This window comes from Mycteria americana, chromosome 5 (genome assembly GCF_035582795.1).
Source record: "Mycteria americana isolate JAX WOST 10 ecotype Jacksonville Zoo and Gardens chromosome 5, USCA_MyAme_1.0, whole genome shotgun sequence".
NCBI lineage: Eukaryota > Metazoa > Chordata > Aves > Ciconiiformes > Ciconiidae > Mycteria > Mycteria americana.
In genome coordinates this window covers 2562976-2583469 of record NC_134369.1, presented here as the reverse complement: position 1 = coordinate 2583469, position 20494 = coordinate 2562976, and the positions used below count along the sequence as shown (strand labels likewise).

General features: G+C 41.4%; 1 protein-coding gene across 3 annotated transcripts in view; it reads right to left on the bottom strand.

Annotated features, from left to right (window-relative positions):
- Nucleotides 1-20123, bottom strand: part of ABTB2 (ankyrin repeat and BTB domain containing 2) — a 148110-nt gene extending 127987 nt beyond the window's left edge. Inside the window, exon 1 of one of the 3 annotated variants that reach the window (XM_075501960.1) lies at nucleotides 20009-20123. In XM_075501960.1, the coding sequence (XP_075358075.1) occupies nucleotides 20009-20090 (82 nt within the window). In that variant the 5' untranslated portion in view covers nucleotides 20091-20123. Of the gene's footprint in view, nucleotides 1-8614; nucleotides 9834-16287; nucleotides 16418-20008 lie in introns of those variants that run through there. The other 2 variants (XM_075501961.1, XM_075501959.1) reach the window with 2 other exon arrangements.
- Between the last annotated feature and the right edge of the window lie 371 nt (nucleotides 20124-20494).

The following is a 20494-nucleotide window of genomic DNA, read 5'->3' as shown; positions in this document are numbered from 1 at the left end:
TTTCAATTTCACTTTCAAAAACGTAGCAGAAAGCTTGTCAAATAGCTGACTTGATACTTGTGTATAAGCAAACAAAGGGAGATGCATATTCTCACTGTAAGCGTAGTTAGTGTAGAGAGAAAGCCTCACATGAAATACATGAACGATGCACGCTGACCCAAGATGATGAAGAAGATGCTTTACCTTCTACTGTCCCTATCACTCCACAGCCTGAAAGCACTTTACACAGATGATTGAATGAAACCTTGCAGCATCCTCCAGAAGCTGGTATTTTGCTCAATTCAGACGTGAAGCAGGTTAAGTAGCCTGGTGAACATCAAACAAGTTTTAAGAAAGAAATGGTCCAGGTGTAATAATTAAACAACCAGAACAAAACGGACGAGTGTTCAGGCTTACAACTAATTTGTGAGTTGTCTGGTTCAGACCCATACAAAGAACACCAGACAGTTTTTGCTTGGTCGACAGGAAGAAGGTGAGTACATTCACAGCAATGCCTGTGACCCGATTTAATGATTCTTACAGGTTACAGTCCACAATCTTGGCTTTGTTGAATGTCTATTTCAAAGAAATGTTTCATGTTAAGATGGTAGTAAAGACCAATCCAAACAACTGCCTCCTAGAGGACCACCACAAAAATCATCAGCTAGACTATAGTTACTGAAATCACATCGTTAAGTAACGGGTTTTGAACAGATGAGGAGGGAGTTTACAATTCTAAGGAACTTTCATCTGCAAGTAACACATAAGCAGGTAGGTTTTAATAGACAAGGATCTTATAGCTCCAAATTCCATTTAACTTGAATTGAAAGGACTGATCCTTAGTTTCCACTCCTGAAGACGGCAGCAGTTACAGCATACCCTTCCCTCAGAAGTTACTTTCACACTATTAATTCTATCCCACATATTCCATGCTCACAAAAGCTGCAACCACCACCCCAGCAGGCTGCAAGCAGACACTTTAATTATAGGTTGACAAACAACCCTTAGCCATGCCCTGCCCACAGCTGGCCTGTCCCAGTGCTGGTCTCTCCTTGCTCCAGTTGCCAAGCATACCATGTCACACCCGCTGTAGCCAACGTTTCGTAAGAACCAGAATGAGCTCACAGTCCCAGCTTGGTTTGTGACTTAAGTCAGAAGGCAAGTCTGGATGCGTTTGGGTGAAAGAAACAAACCTTCCAGCATTCGTGCATCCTTTCCTCTTTCTGCTATTGCTTTCTTGTCATAAGGCCTGTGCTGCCAACAAGGACTCCATTTAAAGGGCTCTCCTCAACTCATAAATGCACAACTCTGAATCCTTAATTTGACTTTCATGCTCTCAAAGTCCAGCAGGTTTTTCTTTTTAAATGTAGCTCTTGTTCTGTAACGGAAGGAATCAGAGTTCTGTTGAAATATTTTTGTCCCAATTTGTAAACGAAGAAAGCATGAAGCCATCATTGTACTGGTTTTACCATTGCCTCAGGCTTCCTTAGATTTAACCAAATGTCTTGTTAGGCAGTTATGTCCAAAATAACATGTAAATTAATCCCATTAAAACAAGACTGGCATCAGAAATGATTGTTATTCTTTTGTTTATCAGCCTGAATTCTCATAGTTCAATGTGAGCAAATGGATTTTTCTTATGTTGAGTTACTGGTGGAGTAGCACTTAGTCAATGAGAGAGGTTTTTCTTCACGTCCAGAGTGTAAGACTGCAAAGCAGGACTTCTGAGCCTGTAACAGCGTGAAAGTGTTTATAAACAAGGTCCACATATATTAACTTGAAAAGCTTAGCATTGACTAAATGCACAATGAGAGCTTAAATGTAAACAAAGAATTATTTTGATCTTGTTTCCAAACATTCAGAAGAATAAAGATTGCTGAGGGATTTGCTGGGCCCTGCTGAGTATCTAGTGGTTTTATTGTGCCTAGAAGCCTCTGTTTCTGTTCTTTTGAATTCTGCTGGCACAATGGACAAATTGCTCAAGATAAACACCTGTTCATTTTACTTTAAGAAAGGACAACATAGCAGCTTAGTGAAGACCACAGGATTAATATTACCTTTGGCCTTATTTTTCCATTTTCTTGCATTGCTGTAAGATGAGTTCTTTTTAAAAGTGAACTTACTTCTAGTTCAACATTATGATCTTGGGTTGAAGCTTCCAAGCGCAAACAGGCACTTTTGAGCTTCAGTTCTTTCCGAAGTTATTTAAGTGCTTGAGTCCTAAGCCCATGCCCCTCTGCAACTTGGTAATTGCATAATAAGTGAATGTTATACAGTCTATCGTAAATAAGTATGTTCAGTACTTTACTTCTTACATTTCATATGACAGAGGGCTTTATAAGCTTAAACATTTCCCTTGCATTGTTGCATACCCATGCATTACAACACCAAGCTAGGGAAAGGGACAGAAAAATGAAACCAGATAAGGAAGCAAGCTCTAAATGGACCATTAACTAGACTAATTGAATCATACCAGGTACATGAGCAGAAATAAATTATTACAACATGAAAACGTTACAATAACATTAATATCCAAACAAGATTTTTCAGTGTATAAAAAGATCTTTCATCTCAACCCCCTTATCAAAGCACGATTCATTCAGAACTCACTGCCACCCTATGTTACTATTGCAATTAGTTTTAGAATAGCTCCAAATTAGGTAGGATTAAGATTTCAAAACAGCTAGAATATATACAACATCCATGCACTGGATGAGTGCTGATCTCAAGAAAGAGGAGGCAATTTGTAATGCTAGAGATCAGTTCAGGAAGTTCACTGACAACCACCAACTCTTCCCAGATCAGATGAGGTTAGGTTTCAAGTCACATGAGAAAGTAAATGGGGTACATGAAAAAAAAAAAAAAAAAAAAAAAAAGCAAGCCACTCTGGTGGCTCAGTTCAGAAAGACTAGCTGACTGTATGCTGCAAGATCTTCAAACTGGAAGTGAGACAATTTAATGTCAATTATTCCAATATCAGAAGACATGGCATCAACCATGTCCTATTTTATTATTAAGAATATGAACACTCAAAGCTCATTCCTCATTTTCTCCAGACACACAAAAAACCCCCATGCTAGAGCACCCCAAATATCCAAATATTGCACAGGTGTTCACTGCTAAACTTTGAGCTCAAACAGCTTGATTTTTCACCTGAAAAACATTTAAAAAAACCAAACGCACACCTGTTATAACTTAGAGCTTTTACAGACCAAGGATAAAATTCTGTCCTGGTCTCAACAGTATTTGCGCAGTTCAAACCCTTGGCTTTAGCAGCAACAACAGACTGCAGCCTCGACACAACAGGTCACAGACTTCTCTCCCAGAGGTTCCTTCTTCACAGGCCTAACTCCTCAGTTGCACAGGGATAAGCTGTCACCAACACCAATTCCACTTGAAATCCAGATCTCAGCATTTGCTGCTAGTAGTTATATGCTGAGGGAGTTTCAGCACTTGCTCTTTAACCATCTGAATTGAAAGGACCCAAATTTTATTGCCGTGGTGTAATATCAGCAATTTGAAGTTTTAATTTAAGACAACACTATTACTCCATTAATGAAGTTTTCCTTTACTATCACTAGATGAAATATATATATACACACACACACACACAAAACCCACTATAAGGGGAAAAAAAAAATAGGCATTTCAGCTTTACTTGATCTTACCCTTTAACATAAGCAAGATGCATATCTGCAGATGTTTGTATTTTTAATTGTGCATCTAGCGGTTTGCGTCTGTAGGAGAGGTGAGCGTGTATATACAAGCACTAACATTTAGCCTTAAAGAATCTGTCCCTGTGGGTTTGTGGATATAAATCCAAGTTCTTGAATGTGTAGGAGTAGAAGCACACAAGGTATGCTGGGGGTACATTTGTGCAGAGGTGAACAAAGCCATAGTTCAAATAGGATCACAGCTACGACCAGCTCATCTAACATGGAAATGTGCACGTAGGTCTATCATATTCCTGCAGGAACTCCAGTGAGCAACATTGCTTCAAACTACGGCTTCAGATACAATGACACAGAAGACAGAGGTGTGTATTTGATTTTTTTTTTTTTAAATGATTTGCAAACCACCTGTGGTACTGCTGTACTAGCCTTGTACTTCTACTCAGCTTAGCTTATCGATTGCATTTGCAGCTCTCTTCCCCAAAATGCACCGCTTCCAACACGCAGTTTTTTCCTGAATAGTTGTGAAGCTGATAGCTTACTAAAATTGATGAGGCTCTTTATGAGCACAACAGTTTGTTCGGTTCAGATAACAAAAGGACATTCTATTTATTGAAATGTCAATTTTTTTTCATGCTGGATTTCAGTACAGTACCATGACTACACTGAAATTAAAAAAAGTTATTTCAGACCATTTTGATAACCATAAATAGGAATTATTATAATGGCATAGCTCTAAAAAATCCTCAACATTAAAATTAGCTATAATTTTAAACTTATATTAGTGCAGTGAGAAATATAAAAGAAAATAGGGTTAGTTAGTGATACTAAATCCAAAGTCCATGCTTGACGCTTGGTAGGGTGTGCCACAGTGTTTAGTATCAGAGAGAAGAAAATTCATCCCTGGTCTAATTTCATCAAGTCCAAATCATTCCCTCCCACCATGAGGAAAGGTTACTCATTTTCCCCCTCAACCCCTTTCTAAGAAAAATGTCACAAGACACAAGTAGAGCTTTCGGATTCTGTTTCTACTACTCATCAGCTGAGCAAATCAACAGGCTAATTTGTAGATTAGTTCATCCACAGAGAGCTTCAAGTGTTTCAGTTAAGAGGTATATGAAGAAACAGTATTACCAAGTTGAATGCCACCCCCCTCCTTTTTTCTTTTTCTTTTTTTGCAAAAACATCTGTCAACACTTACATCTACAGAACACCAGGATGTGCTGATGCATTAAATAGCACAGCAGGTGTATTGGCTGTCGCAGGAGGGCTCGGCAATAACCAGATAGTTAAGTACAACATCAGTGCTGTAGCTAGTAGGGCAATAATATCAAAATGTATTTGCAGTGCTGACAGTTCAGATTCTAATGAACCATGCACCAGTCAAACACAGGAACATCAAGTAAAAGAATCACATTTCCAAGCTACATTCATATTTCTCCTCGTCTCCCAACAAACTTTTTAAATTAATAGACTCTAACATTCCAAATTAGAATGTCTCAAAATCCCTGTGAAACTATTGGATGCATTCTCTACTTTAGCTGTATCAAACCAATGCATATCATGTATCGCCATCTAAATAAACATAGAAAATAAAACATGTATTCCAATTTACATGACTTTTTTTTTTTTTACCTTCCAGTTGCTATGTTGTTCAGTAGCTGCTTCTGTTTCATTTTCGTTCCAGCTTGCATTGCATTATTTTTGCAACATCCCACCTAAACTCTGTCTGAAAAGACTTTGCCCTTGGAGGCATTAACACACCCAGAGAGCTTTACAAAACTCTCTACGGCCACAAGCTCAGATGACATTCCTCCTTCCAAGGCAGAAAGACTAAGTCCCAAGCATCAAGTCAGAACTCACACTAACAGCAGAAAATGTCTCACAGAAGCAGCAAATAGTTGATTAAAGAACAGCTTCACAGAAAGGGTGAATAAATAAGCCACAGATTATTATTTATTTTAAAATAATACTAAAATTCCCCTTCAGCATTTACAGAGTTTTAAACTTCACCATTCACACACCAGGTGTTGACTAAAACATGTTGTTACTATACAGAATATTAAGATTTCAGCCTCCAAAGCCTTAAGAACAACGACTGGACTACCGTCTTTGATGGGAGATCAGTCACTGAAGAAATACAGGTCTAAACCTCAGTCTCTTGAGAATTTACGAAGATTTATGTATTTACTTACTGTTTCTTAGACTCCAAAGAAGCATGCTATCCTGATCTAATAATGAAAATTGTATTCAATAGATCATAATGCCAGAAAGGTCCATTATGATAATCCAGAGCAATCTTCTGCATAGTACGCTGCCATGGATTTCATCCAGAGATTGCAATGCATGACTGGAATTAGAACTTAACCTCTAAGTGCTTTTTATCTCTAGCATCAAACTCAGTGCTATAAAACAAAACCCAACAAACATATGCCAAGTTCGCAATTTACAAGTACTCCATTAAAATGTTCTTACTATAAAAGAAAAAAAAAAGTGACAGTAAAGCAAGTTTTCCTGTTCCTTATACTGGAATAAATGCAGCTATTTTACTGCTAGATCTACCTCAGATTTAAATTAATGTAAAAGACAAGATCATTTGAAAGCACTGTGGAGGATGATGTGAATACTACTAATTTACAATTCCTACAGGGAGAAAGAATAAAGAAGTTATTTCAAGCTTTCTGCATCCATATAAAACCATTTGTGGTCTTACAACTGCAAGAAAAGCCATTTGGAAGATTCACTGACTTGTGTCAGGTAAAATACTAGTGACAGATTGTCACAGGAAATCACAGGATACCTTCATGTGCAGTTTTATTCAATTTTCAGACTTAAAAAATGCATTCAATTATTGACAGAATTGATCTGACAAGAACAACAAAAGAGGCAACAGAAGCCAAGCCTTCTGTGGCCAGTGACTGCTTGGTATTATGCTATACAAGCGTTATCATAACTCACCATTTGGTGGTTTGAATATTTATAAGCATTTCCCTGCACAGTCACTCATGTTTCCATTGAACACCAGCTTCCATTCATTCATTGCAATTTTTCCAAGAAGGAGATTTCTCTTAAGAAAAAAAAAAGCTCCATGAGGGACTGACTCTTCCTCTCCATTTTACACACAGAACCTGTGTGGCAGAAGCACTGAGCAGAGAACAGCTGAAGTGCGTGTTTTACATTACAGAATCACAGTATTTTACACCAGCTTCCCTGAATAAGGAACAAGAGAGGGAACCCAGAATCACAATATTTTACACCAGCTTCCCTGAATAAGGAACAAGAGAGGGAACCCAGAATCACAGTATTTTACACCAGCTTCCCTGAATAAGGAACAAGAGAGGGAACCCAGAATCACAATATTTTACACCAGCTTCCCTGAATAAGGAATAAGAGAGGGAACCGAGTCCTCTTTTTGGACCTGGTGACAAATACTCCCATGGTACACAAAGAATTATGACAAGTGTTTTGGCAGATGACAAGACATCCCCTTACCTTTATAGTCTTCCATTAAAGAGCTTGTAGTTAAAAAAGTAGATGTCTATGTTTGACTTTTAAAGTTACCGTTATGTCCTGTACCTGTGCCAAGAGCACATCCCAAAGGGCTCCTCACATTTATTTCACATACATTTAGTAACACTGTCAGTGGACAGAGGGCAGATAGAGTGCACAAGAGAGGTTTTGCGAGCACCATAACAGCAGCCATCCTCTTACGTTGTAATTTGAACCAGGCTGACCCACCAGGGACAGTCACTGCACCTATCTACTAGCGATCTGAATTGCGACATTACTGCTTTGGTATAGGATAACCGCAGGAAATCAATGCGCCCAAGGAGCAGAAGTTGAGTCAGCCCTTCTCTGACAAAGTGTTTCATTACTAACATTCACCTAAGATATGTTTTTTCCCACAAAGAAAATCCGCTCCTTTACTTGTGTCTCATTATAAGATTATCTCCTGAAGAGGACCAAGCCACTTGGTTTTATAAAGAGTTAAATCAGAAAGGTATTATGCATAGAATATCTGACTGTAACGATGAGGCCAGCAAAAGTCACGAAACTGTGTGTGGTACACAGAATAGTTTTCTAAACTGAATGTTTCTTTAAGTTTTCCATGGAAAAATATGGTACTCCTCAGTGTGACAATGCAAAATAAACAGTGCAACTTCTTAACAGAACTGTCATGACTTAAGCCTTTCAAATTGCTCCTCAGTCTCATAGGAAGATGCCAACATTCCTCTATCTGCTTATTTGCTTAACTGTTCAAAAAGTCTGCTTTCTAAACAAATTACAGAGGTAAGTATCTTAATGCTATGTTATTCTCATTACTGAGGCACCATCCTACATACTCACTTTGGCAAGCCAAGCACAAGCTCTTGTTTATTGCAGGACTGTAATTACAACACAGGTTTCTGCTAAACTAGAAAGAAGTCTAAGTAACATGCAGTTGTAAGGTTTTGCTCAGAAACTGAATTTTACTACCGCAAAGAAAAAAAATTAATGTTGTTTTCCCTCTCCAGGCTGCATGTGGGAATAGCATCTTTAAGATGAAACTGCAAGGTACTCACTGTAATATAAATTTTGTTTAAAAACAATAGTGGTATTTTCTGCAGAGCGGCTTGTAAAGGACGTTTCATCTTATGGTTACAGAGAGGCATGTTTACACACCAGTTACAGTAAAAATGCTCAAAACAGCAGCTGGTATAAAGTCAGGAGACATTTGATAAGCCAACAGGGCTTGCTTTCCCACAGCCTCTGCACCTTTTATAAACCGGTACACCTTAAGAGTAGAGCAGGATCATTCTTGCCTGGTAAAACCGTCATGTCTGCTTTACGCACACAAAAACCACGACCAAGATGCAATTCAGATGAAAAGAAAAACCAAAAAACCCCCAAGTCCACAGAAATCAACAATTTTACTGTAAAGCTCGCTGGTATGAAGATTAGCAATCGTAAAAGCTGGATCTTACCATTAGCATTTTTCCCACAGATGAGATGTTCGTAAGGCTGCAACACTCCCCAAAGTTCAGCATCGTTGTTGATAACCATCTCCAGGATTTCAGCTGAAATCTCCCCTCCTCCACCATCTGGGCTCTGACTTGCCAAAACCCTAGCCTTAATCTCTTCTACAAGGTTTTCCATGCAAGCGGTTAAAGAGATGGCTGCATATTCATGGATCCTAACCGAGATCCTAGTGTCCACCATCCACCTGAAAAACCTCCCCACTGAAAAGGTGAGGCCGCATCTAGCCGATTTACCTTTCCTTAGTCTGTCTCCAGCACTCATGCTGTACAGAGAGAGCGCCTTGACAGTCGCCAAGACACAGCTTTCTGACAACGACCAGCTCTGGATGAGCTTGATAGCGCTCTGCACCTCAAACCTGGTGCACTTGGAGTGCATCACGCTGAGCCGCTGAGCTTCCCTGGAGACCCTGATCAAGGCGCGCCTCAGTAACTGCGAGAGCCGCCTGACAGCTTCCTGAGAAAAGATTCTGGTATTGCCATCTCCCTTCCCTTTTCTGAGTATTTTTCCAATGTCTTCATCAGTCCAAGGGTATTCCTCTAGATCCGGCAGCTTAGGACACTTGGAAAAGATATCTGCAACCTCGGGGTCTTCCGGCAGAACAGTGTTCACGGTATCCCAGCTGTTATTCCTACTGTTCATGGAGCCCGAGTAGTACCACCAGTTGCCTCTGTGCTGAGAAGAGGTGAGGGCTTGGGAGTTGGACTTGGAAGAAGAGAGACTAAGGGACCGGCAGGAATCCCCTGCCCCATAACCAGAGTCCAAAGTTAAATCCTCCAGGGTCTTCAGAGTAGAGCTGTATATCCCAGCCATAGGAAAGACGGGTTAAGCCAACCGCAGAGAGCACGAAAGGTGAGGCTGGGACAGATCCCTCCTGCGCCTACCGAGCCAGAGCCGCCCGCCCCACCAGCGGCGCGGCAGGATTTGCAGCACGGCGGGAAGGAGCCCTCCCCGCACGCCGGCTCCGCCGAGGGCCAGCTACCTCCATCCCGCAGGGAGGCTGCGCTCAGCCATCTTCTGCCTCGGGAGGGACGGCTGGCGGCAGCCGGCGGTGGAGAGCCCCGGCGCGCCGGGCCGCCTGCTGCCCGGGCAGGGCGCGGGGCCCGCGGAGGGCGCGGGGCGGCGGCGCGGGGCGGGGCGGGCTCCGCGCGAGCCGCTCGGCGGGACACTTGGCGGCGGCTCCGACTCAACTTCTCCGCCGCAGGTCTGCCGGGCGCCCCGCACCGCCGCATGCAAATGACCTGCGGAGGCAGCACCAATCAGCGACGCCGACGGAGGCCGTCTCCGCCAGTGAAATGCGAGCTGGGCGGGTAGTATGCAAATAGCGCCGGCAGGGCGGGGGAAGGAGGGGCGAGGGGAGGCGAGGGCAGCCGGGGAGCTCCGCCGGCTCCCGGCACCGGGCCACAGCGAGCGCTTCGCTGCCACCGGCCCCGCTCGCCCAGAGCGCCTGTCCGCCCTGCCCAGCTCTCGGGAACGGCGCACGACCGGGCCGGGCGGCGTTGGCGGCTCCCCGGGGCGAGGGTCGCGCACGCCTGGCCCCGCGGGGGTCACCGCCTGAATGGAGGATTGTGCGGGCGGCCGCGAAGCCGGCGTGCCGGCTGCTGAAAGGAGCCTTTGTGCGGCAGTTTACACAGCCCTGACCTTGAACCGTGAGCTGGGTATGAAACGGAGGTGTCTGGTTTGTTTCTCCGCTCCCTCCCTCCCTCCGCCCAAGCCATGGTCCTGCCCGGACCGGCGGCGCGGGGTGCGCGGGCCGAGGGCGCCCCCCTGCGGCTGCACCGCGCCGGCAGCGGCGGGCAGCCCCGGCTGGGGCGGGGGGGTGCAAGAGAAACCCTACTCCCCGCTTCTGTCATCAGGTTCTCAAGTTCTTGCAATTCAACTTTTAAATGCGGTTTTCACATCTTTCTACAAGAAGTAAAACCCCTCAAAGATCACAATTCCGCTACTGTTTACAGCCACCCCACCATCAAAGCGCCCAGGCGGACGTGTTATCTCTTTGCAGGCTGTGGAGCCCTAAAAATTACATGGAACCCTAAATTACAGTAGCTGTAGGTGACGAGGATCCGACACGGAGAGTGAAGGTAGCCAAGAGTCCATTTTGTTAATGCTCAGCCTCATTTCACTTCTCCATACAGGAAACTGCAGTGACTGCAAATACCCATAATTTAGCGTATTTCAAGCACTGATTTTTCAACAACTTTCTTATTTACAAACACCGCGTTTTGCTTCTGCTCTATAAGATACATAGAAGCTCTGTTCTCGTTTTCTCTCTAAAATTATGTTTGATATTTAAAACCTGTGGAAGAAAACCTCAGTCACTAATTTCAGCCCTCACTAACCTAAACCACTATGTGATGACTCGCACAAAGCAGTGGTTCTCTCCGCCTTCCGTAGATGGCATCCTTCGCTTAGGACAGCCTGGTCGGTATTTCTTGTGCTCTTGCAGAGTATATGTATTTTTCTTCATCCTTCAACTAAACAGATTCCAATCAAAAATACCAAGTGTCACGTCCTGTTGTCTTTTGGTTGTAGGAGGCCAAAAGGTTTCATGTGAAGTTGTCTAAATTTGTAACAGCGGGCCGACCGCGATGACACCCACTTCACAAGGCAACAATGAATATGCCAAATGCTTTGACTTTTTTTTTTTTTTTGTTAAAGAAGTGCCTAGAAAGGTGCGTTTAAAACTCTAAAGGTAAATATTTTACAGTCACACTCGTGGAGCAGCAATCTATTCTCAGCCTGTGACACTTTCCCTTAATGACTACTTGCCATAGAGGAAGCAGAAGGGTTGTATGTGCACACACTTTAGTAACGCAATCTGACCTAGAGCACAGTGCTTTCCCACAAAGCCTGGAGCTAACGAATACGTTGAGCAGACGTGGCTATTGACCACCTATCTGCATGCCTAGCAATTCACTGTTCCACAGACTTTTCTCCTCTCTGGGATACAAGAGATTTCCTACCCCAAAAGCATAATGCCTTCTGGGAGCTCGTTTTGCATTTGTATACGGCAGTATACACATTGCTTAGTGTCAATGAAAAATATCTCAGAACGACTATTAGATTTGAATGAAAAACTTGAAAAATTGTATCTTTTACTTATGCACTTCTGCTCATAGGAGCAAGCAGCTTCCGTTTATACTAAAAGAAAAAGTACTTAACAGGGAGTACTAACTTCCTACTAGTTGACCCTTCAAAACTGCTTTTTTTAACACTACATCTTTTTTCTTTCTTAGATCTAAGCCCAGCTATAATTCAGCTCTCTGCTTTTTCATAGCTTCTCCCATGAAAGCATGGATACAAAGCATAAGTTGTCTAATAAAACCAGACATCATTCTCTCAAAGTCATTCCAAATTATTTGAAAAATAATAACACTTCACACTTTGTGCTCCACTGTCAGTTCAGAAATAGAATTGTGTAGTAAAATACCTAATACCTCAGTTGTTATTTTACAGATCAAAGCTAGGCTTTGACCATAGGCTTGAGCGCTATTTTTAAGTTTTTCAAGCCCAGCAAAGACAACACAGCGGACCGTGTACATGGTAAATAGGTACCTGAATGCAAGACAAGGCATTACTGATTCAAAGTACACAGTTTTAAGTCTCATGCATTCAGTGCATTCAATCAATACACTTCTTTTTAAAAAATATTATCTTTCCACTTTTTCATTTGTATTTAACCCTATATATTAGGTACCGTGGACTACCATAGACTTCTTAACTATGGCTTTTGGTAGGTTACCATGTGGTGTCCGTCCCTCCTGTCCCTACATCTCTCCACTGCCTCCTCAAAACAAGGGTACTACATGTTAGTTCCTTGTCCATATCTCCAAGATCATACACAGAAACATCTTTTTTCTTCCCCCCACTTGTGTCTTCATGCTGAACTCCATACAAATGGGAAGAGCAGGCAATAAGACCAATCTCTATCACCTCTTTCTCACTAAAAAGCCTTTGTGCTTTATTTTGCAATGCCCCTTTGCAAAAGCCTTCTCTAAAATTCATCCTATTCTGTCTACCTCTTAGGATTCATTTCAATCATAAAAGCAAGCATAAATTGCCACTGAGAATCACTACATAGCTGGCCAATGGGAACTTGACATTATTTGGGAAAAATGCAGCTGTGCAAGCACTTGACATATTTCTACAAACCATTTCTATTCCTTCCCTTTATCACACTTCTCCAATATTCCCGCACAGTTTGTTATTCCTACCATTCCAAGTAATTTAACAACACAAAACTCGTCCAGCTTAACAGCAGTGTCTGCCTTCTTACTTCCCTCATGCAGTGTTTTCTCCTTGTAGGAGTTGCACTACTTTCCGTTTTTAGAATTTCACACATCGCATTTCCTTATACAATAACACTTTGCCTGATAAATCCTTCTTTCTCTCTGCTGCAAAGGTACCACCAGCCTTTTCCAAAGGCAAACCAACCATGGAACAGAAGCCCCCAAGTATGGAAAGGATATTCCTTACTGAAGATTTAAACCTCAAGCTCCAAGGTATCCACCACAATAAAAACAAAACTGGGGTGGGAGGGAGAGGACCAGACAAATAAGGGTTCTCTACTAGCACTTCTCAATTTCATGTGCACTACTTACCCCATGACAGAATCAGTTCATCACATGCGCTGTGTTCTTCAATGTTAATTCACTATCTGTATCAGACGACTAGAAATAGCCAAATTTGTAACAGATTTCCAAGAACAGCTAAAAGAAGCATGAAGAGTGGAAGGAAATGATCAAATCCTTTTCTTTCTTTGAAAAAGAAGAAAATAGTTCACTTTCAGACCAGGCACATATATTTGTAGTAAAACTGTAGACTATGTTATGAAAACTAAGGTGTATTTCCAGAAAGCAATTACTATACTGGGCTAACACAAAATTGCCAACCCAAACAATCAAGGTTACAAGTCATACATCAAAATGCTGATAAGAACAACTTAACATTCCTTGATTTATGAGGCACGATAAGTATTGGGCTCTTTTTGTGTATCAAGTGGAGCCATTAGGGATCACAAGTTATTTTCATACAATAGAAGTCAACCTTCTATAGACAGATTTTTCTCATAATCATTTCTCTCTAAAATCAAAGTGCTAAGAAAGTAGAAGGTGTCAGAAGACTTTCAGGAACATAACCAAAACAGATAAAGGAAGTCCCATAATAAACAAAAATATGGCACTCTAGAACCCCCGTCTTCCTTCATGTAAAGAGCTCAGATACAAGTGTTATTCTACATCTGATACACTACAGACCTTGACAGAGTTTTAAAACTCTAATTTTAAAGTACATCAGAATTAATTAGAATTAAAAAGCATCAGCATTCTCTGATACACAAATAGCAACTAGGCACATAGCATCAAACCCATTTAAAAAATAATCAGTTGCTTTATTTTTTCACAGAAACATAACAAAACAAATGTAAAGCCCCCATAAACTTAATCTGTACCAAAGACTCCAGATCAATTCTTTTTAAATTAACAAATAGCTAGATTAATCTGTTACTTGTTCAAACCACAAAGTTCAGTGTATTCCTAGAAAATAACATTCACATATACACTACCGAGCAGTATAAATATCCCTTACTGCTAGGTCCCATATGAGCTTATTTTACTCACTTGAAGTAAAGAAGACTCAAGCTTTTCCACCAGGAAAAAGACAGGGGATTTAGGGGGGGGAAAAAAAAAGAAAGAAAAAATAAATAACACAACTATCCTCAGCAGAGCACTCCAAAAAGCTGCTTGAATGGTGCAACCAAACCCCTGAAGTAGGACCTGCAGAAGACCCCTCTCCAAGCCCTATTTACTGCAGCTGGGGGGTGTTAGTCAGCCTAAAGGCTCAACAGCTGGGAGGGCTCCTCCATGGGACACAAACCACTTCCATGCTTGCTGCTAGAAATTTCCTTCTCAAGCTGCCATCTCTATTTTGAGCAAGTGCTAATTCGGTTTGCCCGCTGTAAAAAGATGGAATTTTCCTTCTATAGCTAATTAATTTAACTGCATTTTATCTGCAGCATTCAGAACTATCTTTTTTAATAAACTGTAGCTCTGTTAACAGTTGGTGCCCAATACCTGAAAATCAGTTGGAGCCCATACACCAGAAGATGGGGGGGGGAAGCAGAGATGAAGCATGACTAGAGCAGGTGAATCACATATCAGGTCTAAATCAAACACAAAAAAAAATGTTTACTGCAGTTAAGAGAATACATTTTGCATATGTTCAAAGCAACACTGATGAAGAGATAATGTGCATCTGGTGTGTTTTCTACAGTACAGCAAAACCCCCATCCAGCAAAAGGCCCTCAACTGATTCTCTAACTGGAGCTGAAAGTCCAGTTCAGCAAGTTCCCAAATACTCACTACTGACCTCACCAACTACCAAGTAATCATGGAGGTACCAGCTGTTACCTTCCCAGCTGAAGAGAGACTTTTTCCCCAGTACGTAATAAGTCAGCTTCTTCTCCCATTCATTTTGTGCAGAATGACCTTTTCAAAGGTTACAACACTTACATTTCAGAATGTGTTAATTGGTAATTCAGAGGTAAATTTACTTGATAGCACTAATTAAAATGTAAAAAGATAACACAGAATCCCATGAATGTAGAATTTCAGGCCAAGCCTTTGTTCTTCAAAATCCTCAGAAATAATACTATCCCTTGTGTAAACTTTTCAGGTAGTTAGAACTCACTGAAATCTTCTACAGAGAGTAAACTGAAGAAATCTTTAAGCTTTTGGTAATAAATGGTGATCTTACCTTCTCCCTGTCTCAGTTTTATTTGTGATTTAGCATAGACTAAAACTATGCTATTTTTGCTATTATGCTATGCTAAATAGTTTTGCTATTAACAATTCCACAAAAATGCTCCTGCCTAACAAATCCTGCCTACTTTTCGCTACTCTACTAGTTAGTCTAATAAATGGCATTACCTGTCCTTACAGAACTTGCCTCACTGATATCCTTGGACTGTCAGTTAAAACAGAATTTCTATTTAAAAAAGATCACTCTTCATTTTTTTCAGTAAGGTAAGTTTGCTTAGCATAGGAAATCAGCACAGATTAGCTTTGCTATTATTTGTAATGACAGATAAGGCACTACTTCTCAAAATTATTACTAGCTGAGGAGAAACAAGGGGTCATATCTATTATGACTAATAGTGACTGTTAAGCAAGACCATTTAAAAAACTTTAATTGCTGAAGATTTTATACAACAGTCTGCTTCTGACACACGTTTTCACATATGAAAAGTGTAAGAAACATTTAGAATCCATTCAAAAAATATCCTTTCTAGTTTTGAAAGCTGCCTTTTGTGGTAGATATAATTAGAGACATAAGGAACTTGGAGTGAAACCTCTGTGCACATGTACATCAGATTCCTGAGATGAACAAAAAAAGTGATTTTTGCTGCTGTTGTATAGACAGCTTAACTGGTCAGCTTTGGGCGTACTGTGCTCCTCCAGAAGTCATTCAAAGCAACTAGCTACAACCTGGTCAGCTTCACCTTTATCCTTGGGAAAGGATGGAACAAATAATCCTGGAAACCATTTGCAAACACATTAAGGACAAAAAAGTGATTTAGAGTAGTCAGCATTGATTTATGAAAAGGAAATGATGCCTGACTAACCTGACAACCTTCTGTGATGAAATCACTGGCATGATGGATGAGGGAAGAGCAGTTGATACTGTTTATCTTCACTTCAGCAAGGCTTTCGATGCTTGCTCCCATAACATCCTCATTGGCAAACAGATGAATTATGGCCTAGATAAGCGGTCAGGGAGGTAGAGGTCATGTTGAGCTGGAGGCCAGTCGGCAAGTTTGCAGGTGACAAAACAAAATAGGACGAGTGATTGATAGAGTAGGTGCTGCCATTCAGAGGGTCCTCGACAGGCTGAAGAAGCGGTCAAACAGGAATCTTATGAAGTTCAACAAAGGTAAGCACCAAGTCCTGTATCTAGGGAGGAATAACCCCATGCATCACTACATGCTGGGGCCTGACCAGCTGAAAAACAACTTTGCATAAAAAGACCTGGGGGTCCTGGTGGACAAGAAGTTGAACGTGAGCTAGCAGTACATCCTTGTGGCAAAGAAGGCCAACAGCATCCTGGACTGCATTAGGAAAAGCATTGCCAGCAAGCAGAGGGAGTTGATCCTTCCCTCTACTCAGCATTGATGAGACAGACACATTGGGAGTCCTGAGTCCATTTCTGGGCTCTCCAGTACAACAGAGACATGCACATACTGGAGCTAGTCCATCAAAGGGACACAAAGATGACTAAGGGACCGGAGTTTCTGTCATTTAATGAGAGGCCGAGAGTCCTGGGACTGTTCAGTCTGGAGCAGGTGAAAGAGTATCTTTGTGTATAATGGGGGTAATGTGTATAACCTGATGGGGGCAGAGTAAAGGAGACAGCTAGGCTCTTCTCAGTGGTGCCTGGTGAAAGAACAGGAAGTAATAGGCCCAAACTGAAATACAAAAAATTCCATTTAAACAGGAAAAAAAACCCTTTTTACTGTGAGGGTAGTAAAACACTGGAATAGGTTGCCCCAGGAGGTTGTAGAGTCTCCATCCCTGGAGATATTCAAAATCTGACTGGACATAGTCCTGGACAACCTGCTTTAGCTGACCCTGCTTTGAGGGCTGGACTAGATGATCTCCAGAGATGCCTTCCAACCTCAACAATTCTGTGATTCTGTGAATCCTGCTCTTTGCGCTGTGAAGGACACCTAGATGAACACTTCTCGGCACAACTTACCTTTCCAAAGTCAGGTCCTCTGCCTACATTTGGAATCCGTCTCCTCACTAGGATTTCTAACGCTGTTGCTGAATCCTCTCATCTTTAAACATTTCCGGTTAACTTACTTTTCAATCTCTCTTACTTCAGCACACATTTTATAGGTGAAGACATCTTTAAATCAAACACTTTCTAAGAATGAAAGTAGTAGTGAAGATGCTTCCTACACTTGTTAGATGTAGGAAATAGCCTCCTTCCTCAGTAGCTGTTTCATGTATAATGCATTTATCCCAGGTTTGTTTTGTAAACATTTCTGAAGTAGGAAAAGCAAACTAATCTTGGAAATAATGAGATTTCACCTAGTTTAAAATGTAATCCTCAAAAAACGTTGAAAATTTCTGTCCAGAAATTTGGAGTGTATGAAGACAAGAAGTGATATAAAAATACTTTTTACTTTTAAATCTATCAGACAACTGAATAAGTGTTATAGTAGGCCTTATTTGGGAAGATTATGGAACTACAAAAATTATGGATCTACATTTGATCCTTTTGTCCTATGAATAACACAATAAAATTATTGTGATGGCAAAGGGTGGAAAAAACTGTCAGAATAAGAAAGACTAGCATCTGAAAAATTAAATTCCTGGATGATAACTTGGTACATCAGACTTTCTCAATCACTAGCAGCAAGGTCTTACAGGGAGGGTTGGTGGGAGGAGTCCTATTATACCATCTCAAATCAGATCAAATGAAGAGGATAGAAGAGTATTTGCTTCATCACATGGCGTTATCCAAGGCAAGTGGTGTACTGAAACTTACTGAGGCCGACTTTCCCACCACTCTTCTTCTCATTTCAGCTCTTACTGTTAATTAAAATTTTACAGTACATGCATTTTCTTTCTTATGCAGGGATGAAACAACTAGAACATTCCTAGAGTCATTAGGCATTACCAAAATAGCTGCAAATAATGATGTTGTTTTTCAGCATTTAACAGCTATTAATTTATAACATCCAGCTATAAAGTTACAGCAGAATAAACTTCCCTGGTCATCTAGATATCTAGCTCTGCTATAACACCAGGTCTGACAAGTCTATATATGATTAGCTACCAGTGTAAAATAATTCTTTGGAGGCACTTGCAATAATGTCAGTTATCTGGTCATAGGGTCACACATCATGTTTTCACTTCTATATCACGTATGTGTTGAAACCTGCTACAGCCCCGTGTGCCAGAGTACTCACATATTTGGATGAACTTCATGGCAAAATTACACTTATTACTATAGCCATTCAGTGGCTGTAATATTAATCTGTCTCATGAGGCACTTGATAGAGCAAATTATATATATAGACTGCAACGGATGTGTGTCACGCTTCCTGGCACGTGTGTACTGAAGTAATGTTGATGTCCTGAACTGTTTCTTATTAGCCAGTAATACAGTATTGACAATAACATTATCAAGAGTCAATCACTATGATCACAGAGTCAGTGGAAAGAATAGCTATACACACAGACATTTATAGTTAAATATTGTATTTTTCATAATCCTTAACAGTCAGGAAACTGTTAGGAAACCAAATAAAGTATTATCCTCTAACACTGCTATAAAGTGGGTGCCTCAGATTGTATCAGTCCACGCTGAGAATAGTGTTTACATACAATGGCAAACAATGCTCAAAAGAATTAAAGACAAATGATAGGAGGAATGCAAGGGCAAACCCCAAAGTCTTAAAAATGTCTTCTAGCTTGTCTGGAATCATTCAGAACCTTAGGACAACAGCTGCAGTATTTATTGCGGTACTGACATACACCAGCCTAGCAACAGCTTCCTAGCTGATGCAGGATCTCATTCCACAAGGTTCTTACCAGCCCTCACAAGGGCTACTACTGCATCACAGTCTATACAGGCTGTGTACACAAATTCTGCTTCTCCCTGGTTGCGCTTTACGGTCAGAGCTTTACTTTCCCAAGGAATACCAAACTTTGTAGGACTGGGTGACTTTGCTGCATCACAGTAACCCACTGACTCCCTCTTGAGGCTGGCTGTATGGAAATACCGCAACAACACTCTACATAAACTGCTCCAGGATGTCTATCAAATGTGTAGCAAGTCAATTCACTGCAAAATGAGGAATGCTCAGGGGAAAGATGAATACCAGCTCTCCCATTGCTGTGTGAACAACTGCTGTTTGACACACCTGATGTAATAGGGGTGCATGTGAACACTTATGAGGCACTGCCTATGTGGCACAGTTTCAAACAGATCACGTCCTACGATACGGCACTATCAGCACAACGTGTCTTGCCTCATAGGGTGATCAACAAGTGCGCAATGCCTTCCATACATAACTGCTTAGAATAGTTGCAGGATTGCCCAGCATAACATCTGAACTACATGGTAGTGAAGCCAATGACTTTCTATTTATAAAACTAGAAATAGAGATCTGCTTTCTTTCCTTATCCCTAGCATAAAGCCTCTGGAATAGGGAGCCCCTCTTTCTGTTCACAATATATTAGCAAGACAGACACAGCATAGTGCACTGTTGCAGACACCTGCTTCACAAAGACAAAACCTGCAGTTTTTTGCATGAGGAGGAGGTTTAAACTTACTCATTTGCAGATCATGTTCCCAGAGCAGCACCTGACGAGGTGGCCCATCATGACAAGGTGTCTTGCCTACTGACCTAGGCATCTCTCTGTGCAGTAACACGTTCCTGAGCAAGGAGATGCAACTGCAAGAAAAAGGAAGGAAAAAGCAAGTGAGACAGGGACAGGAAAACGGAGTGAGGATAAGAATCAAGCGGACACATTATGAGAAGTGCAGTGTCATAGTGGAACTTCACTGCTGTATTTTTCTAACCTGCCCTCAGTGAAGAGTGAGTTAAAGTTTTGTGACGCTTCAGGTGTCTCACTTTGAATTGGAATACGCCTTTGATATGATTAGCAGAGCATGTTCCTGTCTGCTGTGGAGCTGGTACACACTGCACCGTCCACTCTCAATGAACTGTTTCTACCACAGTGTCCTACCAGGCCTCCTGTGCTCACTGTTGGCTAACTCTTGGGTGTGCAGCTACCTTGGATGCCTACTGTAAAAGG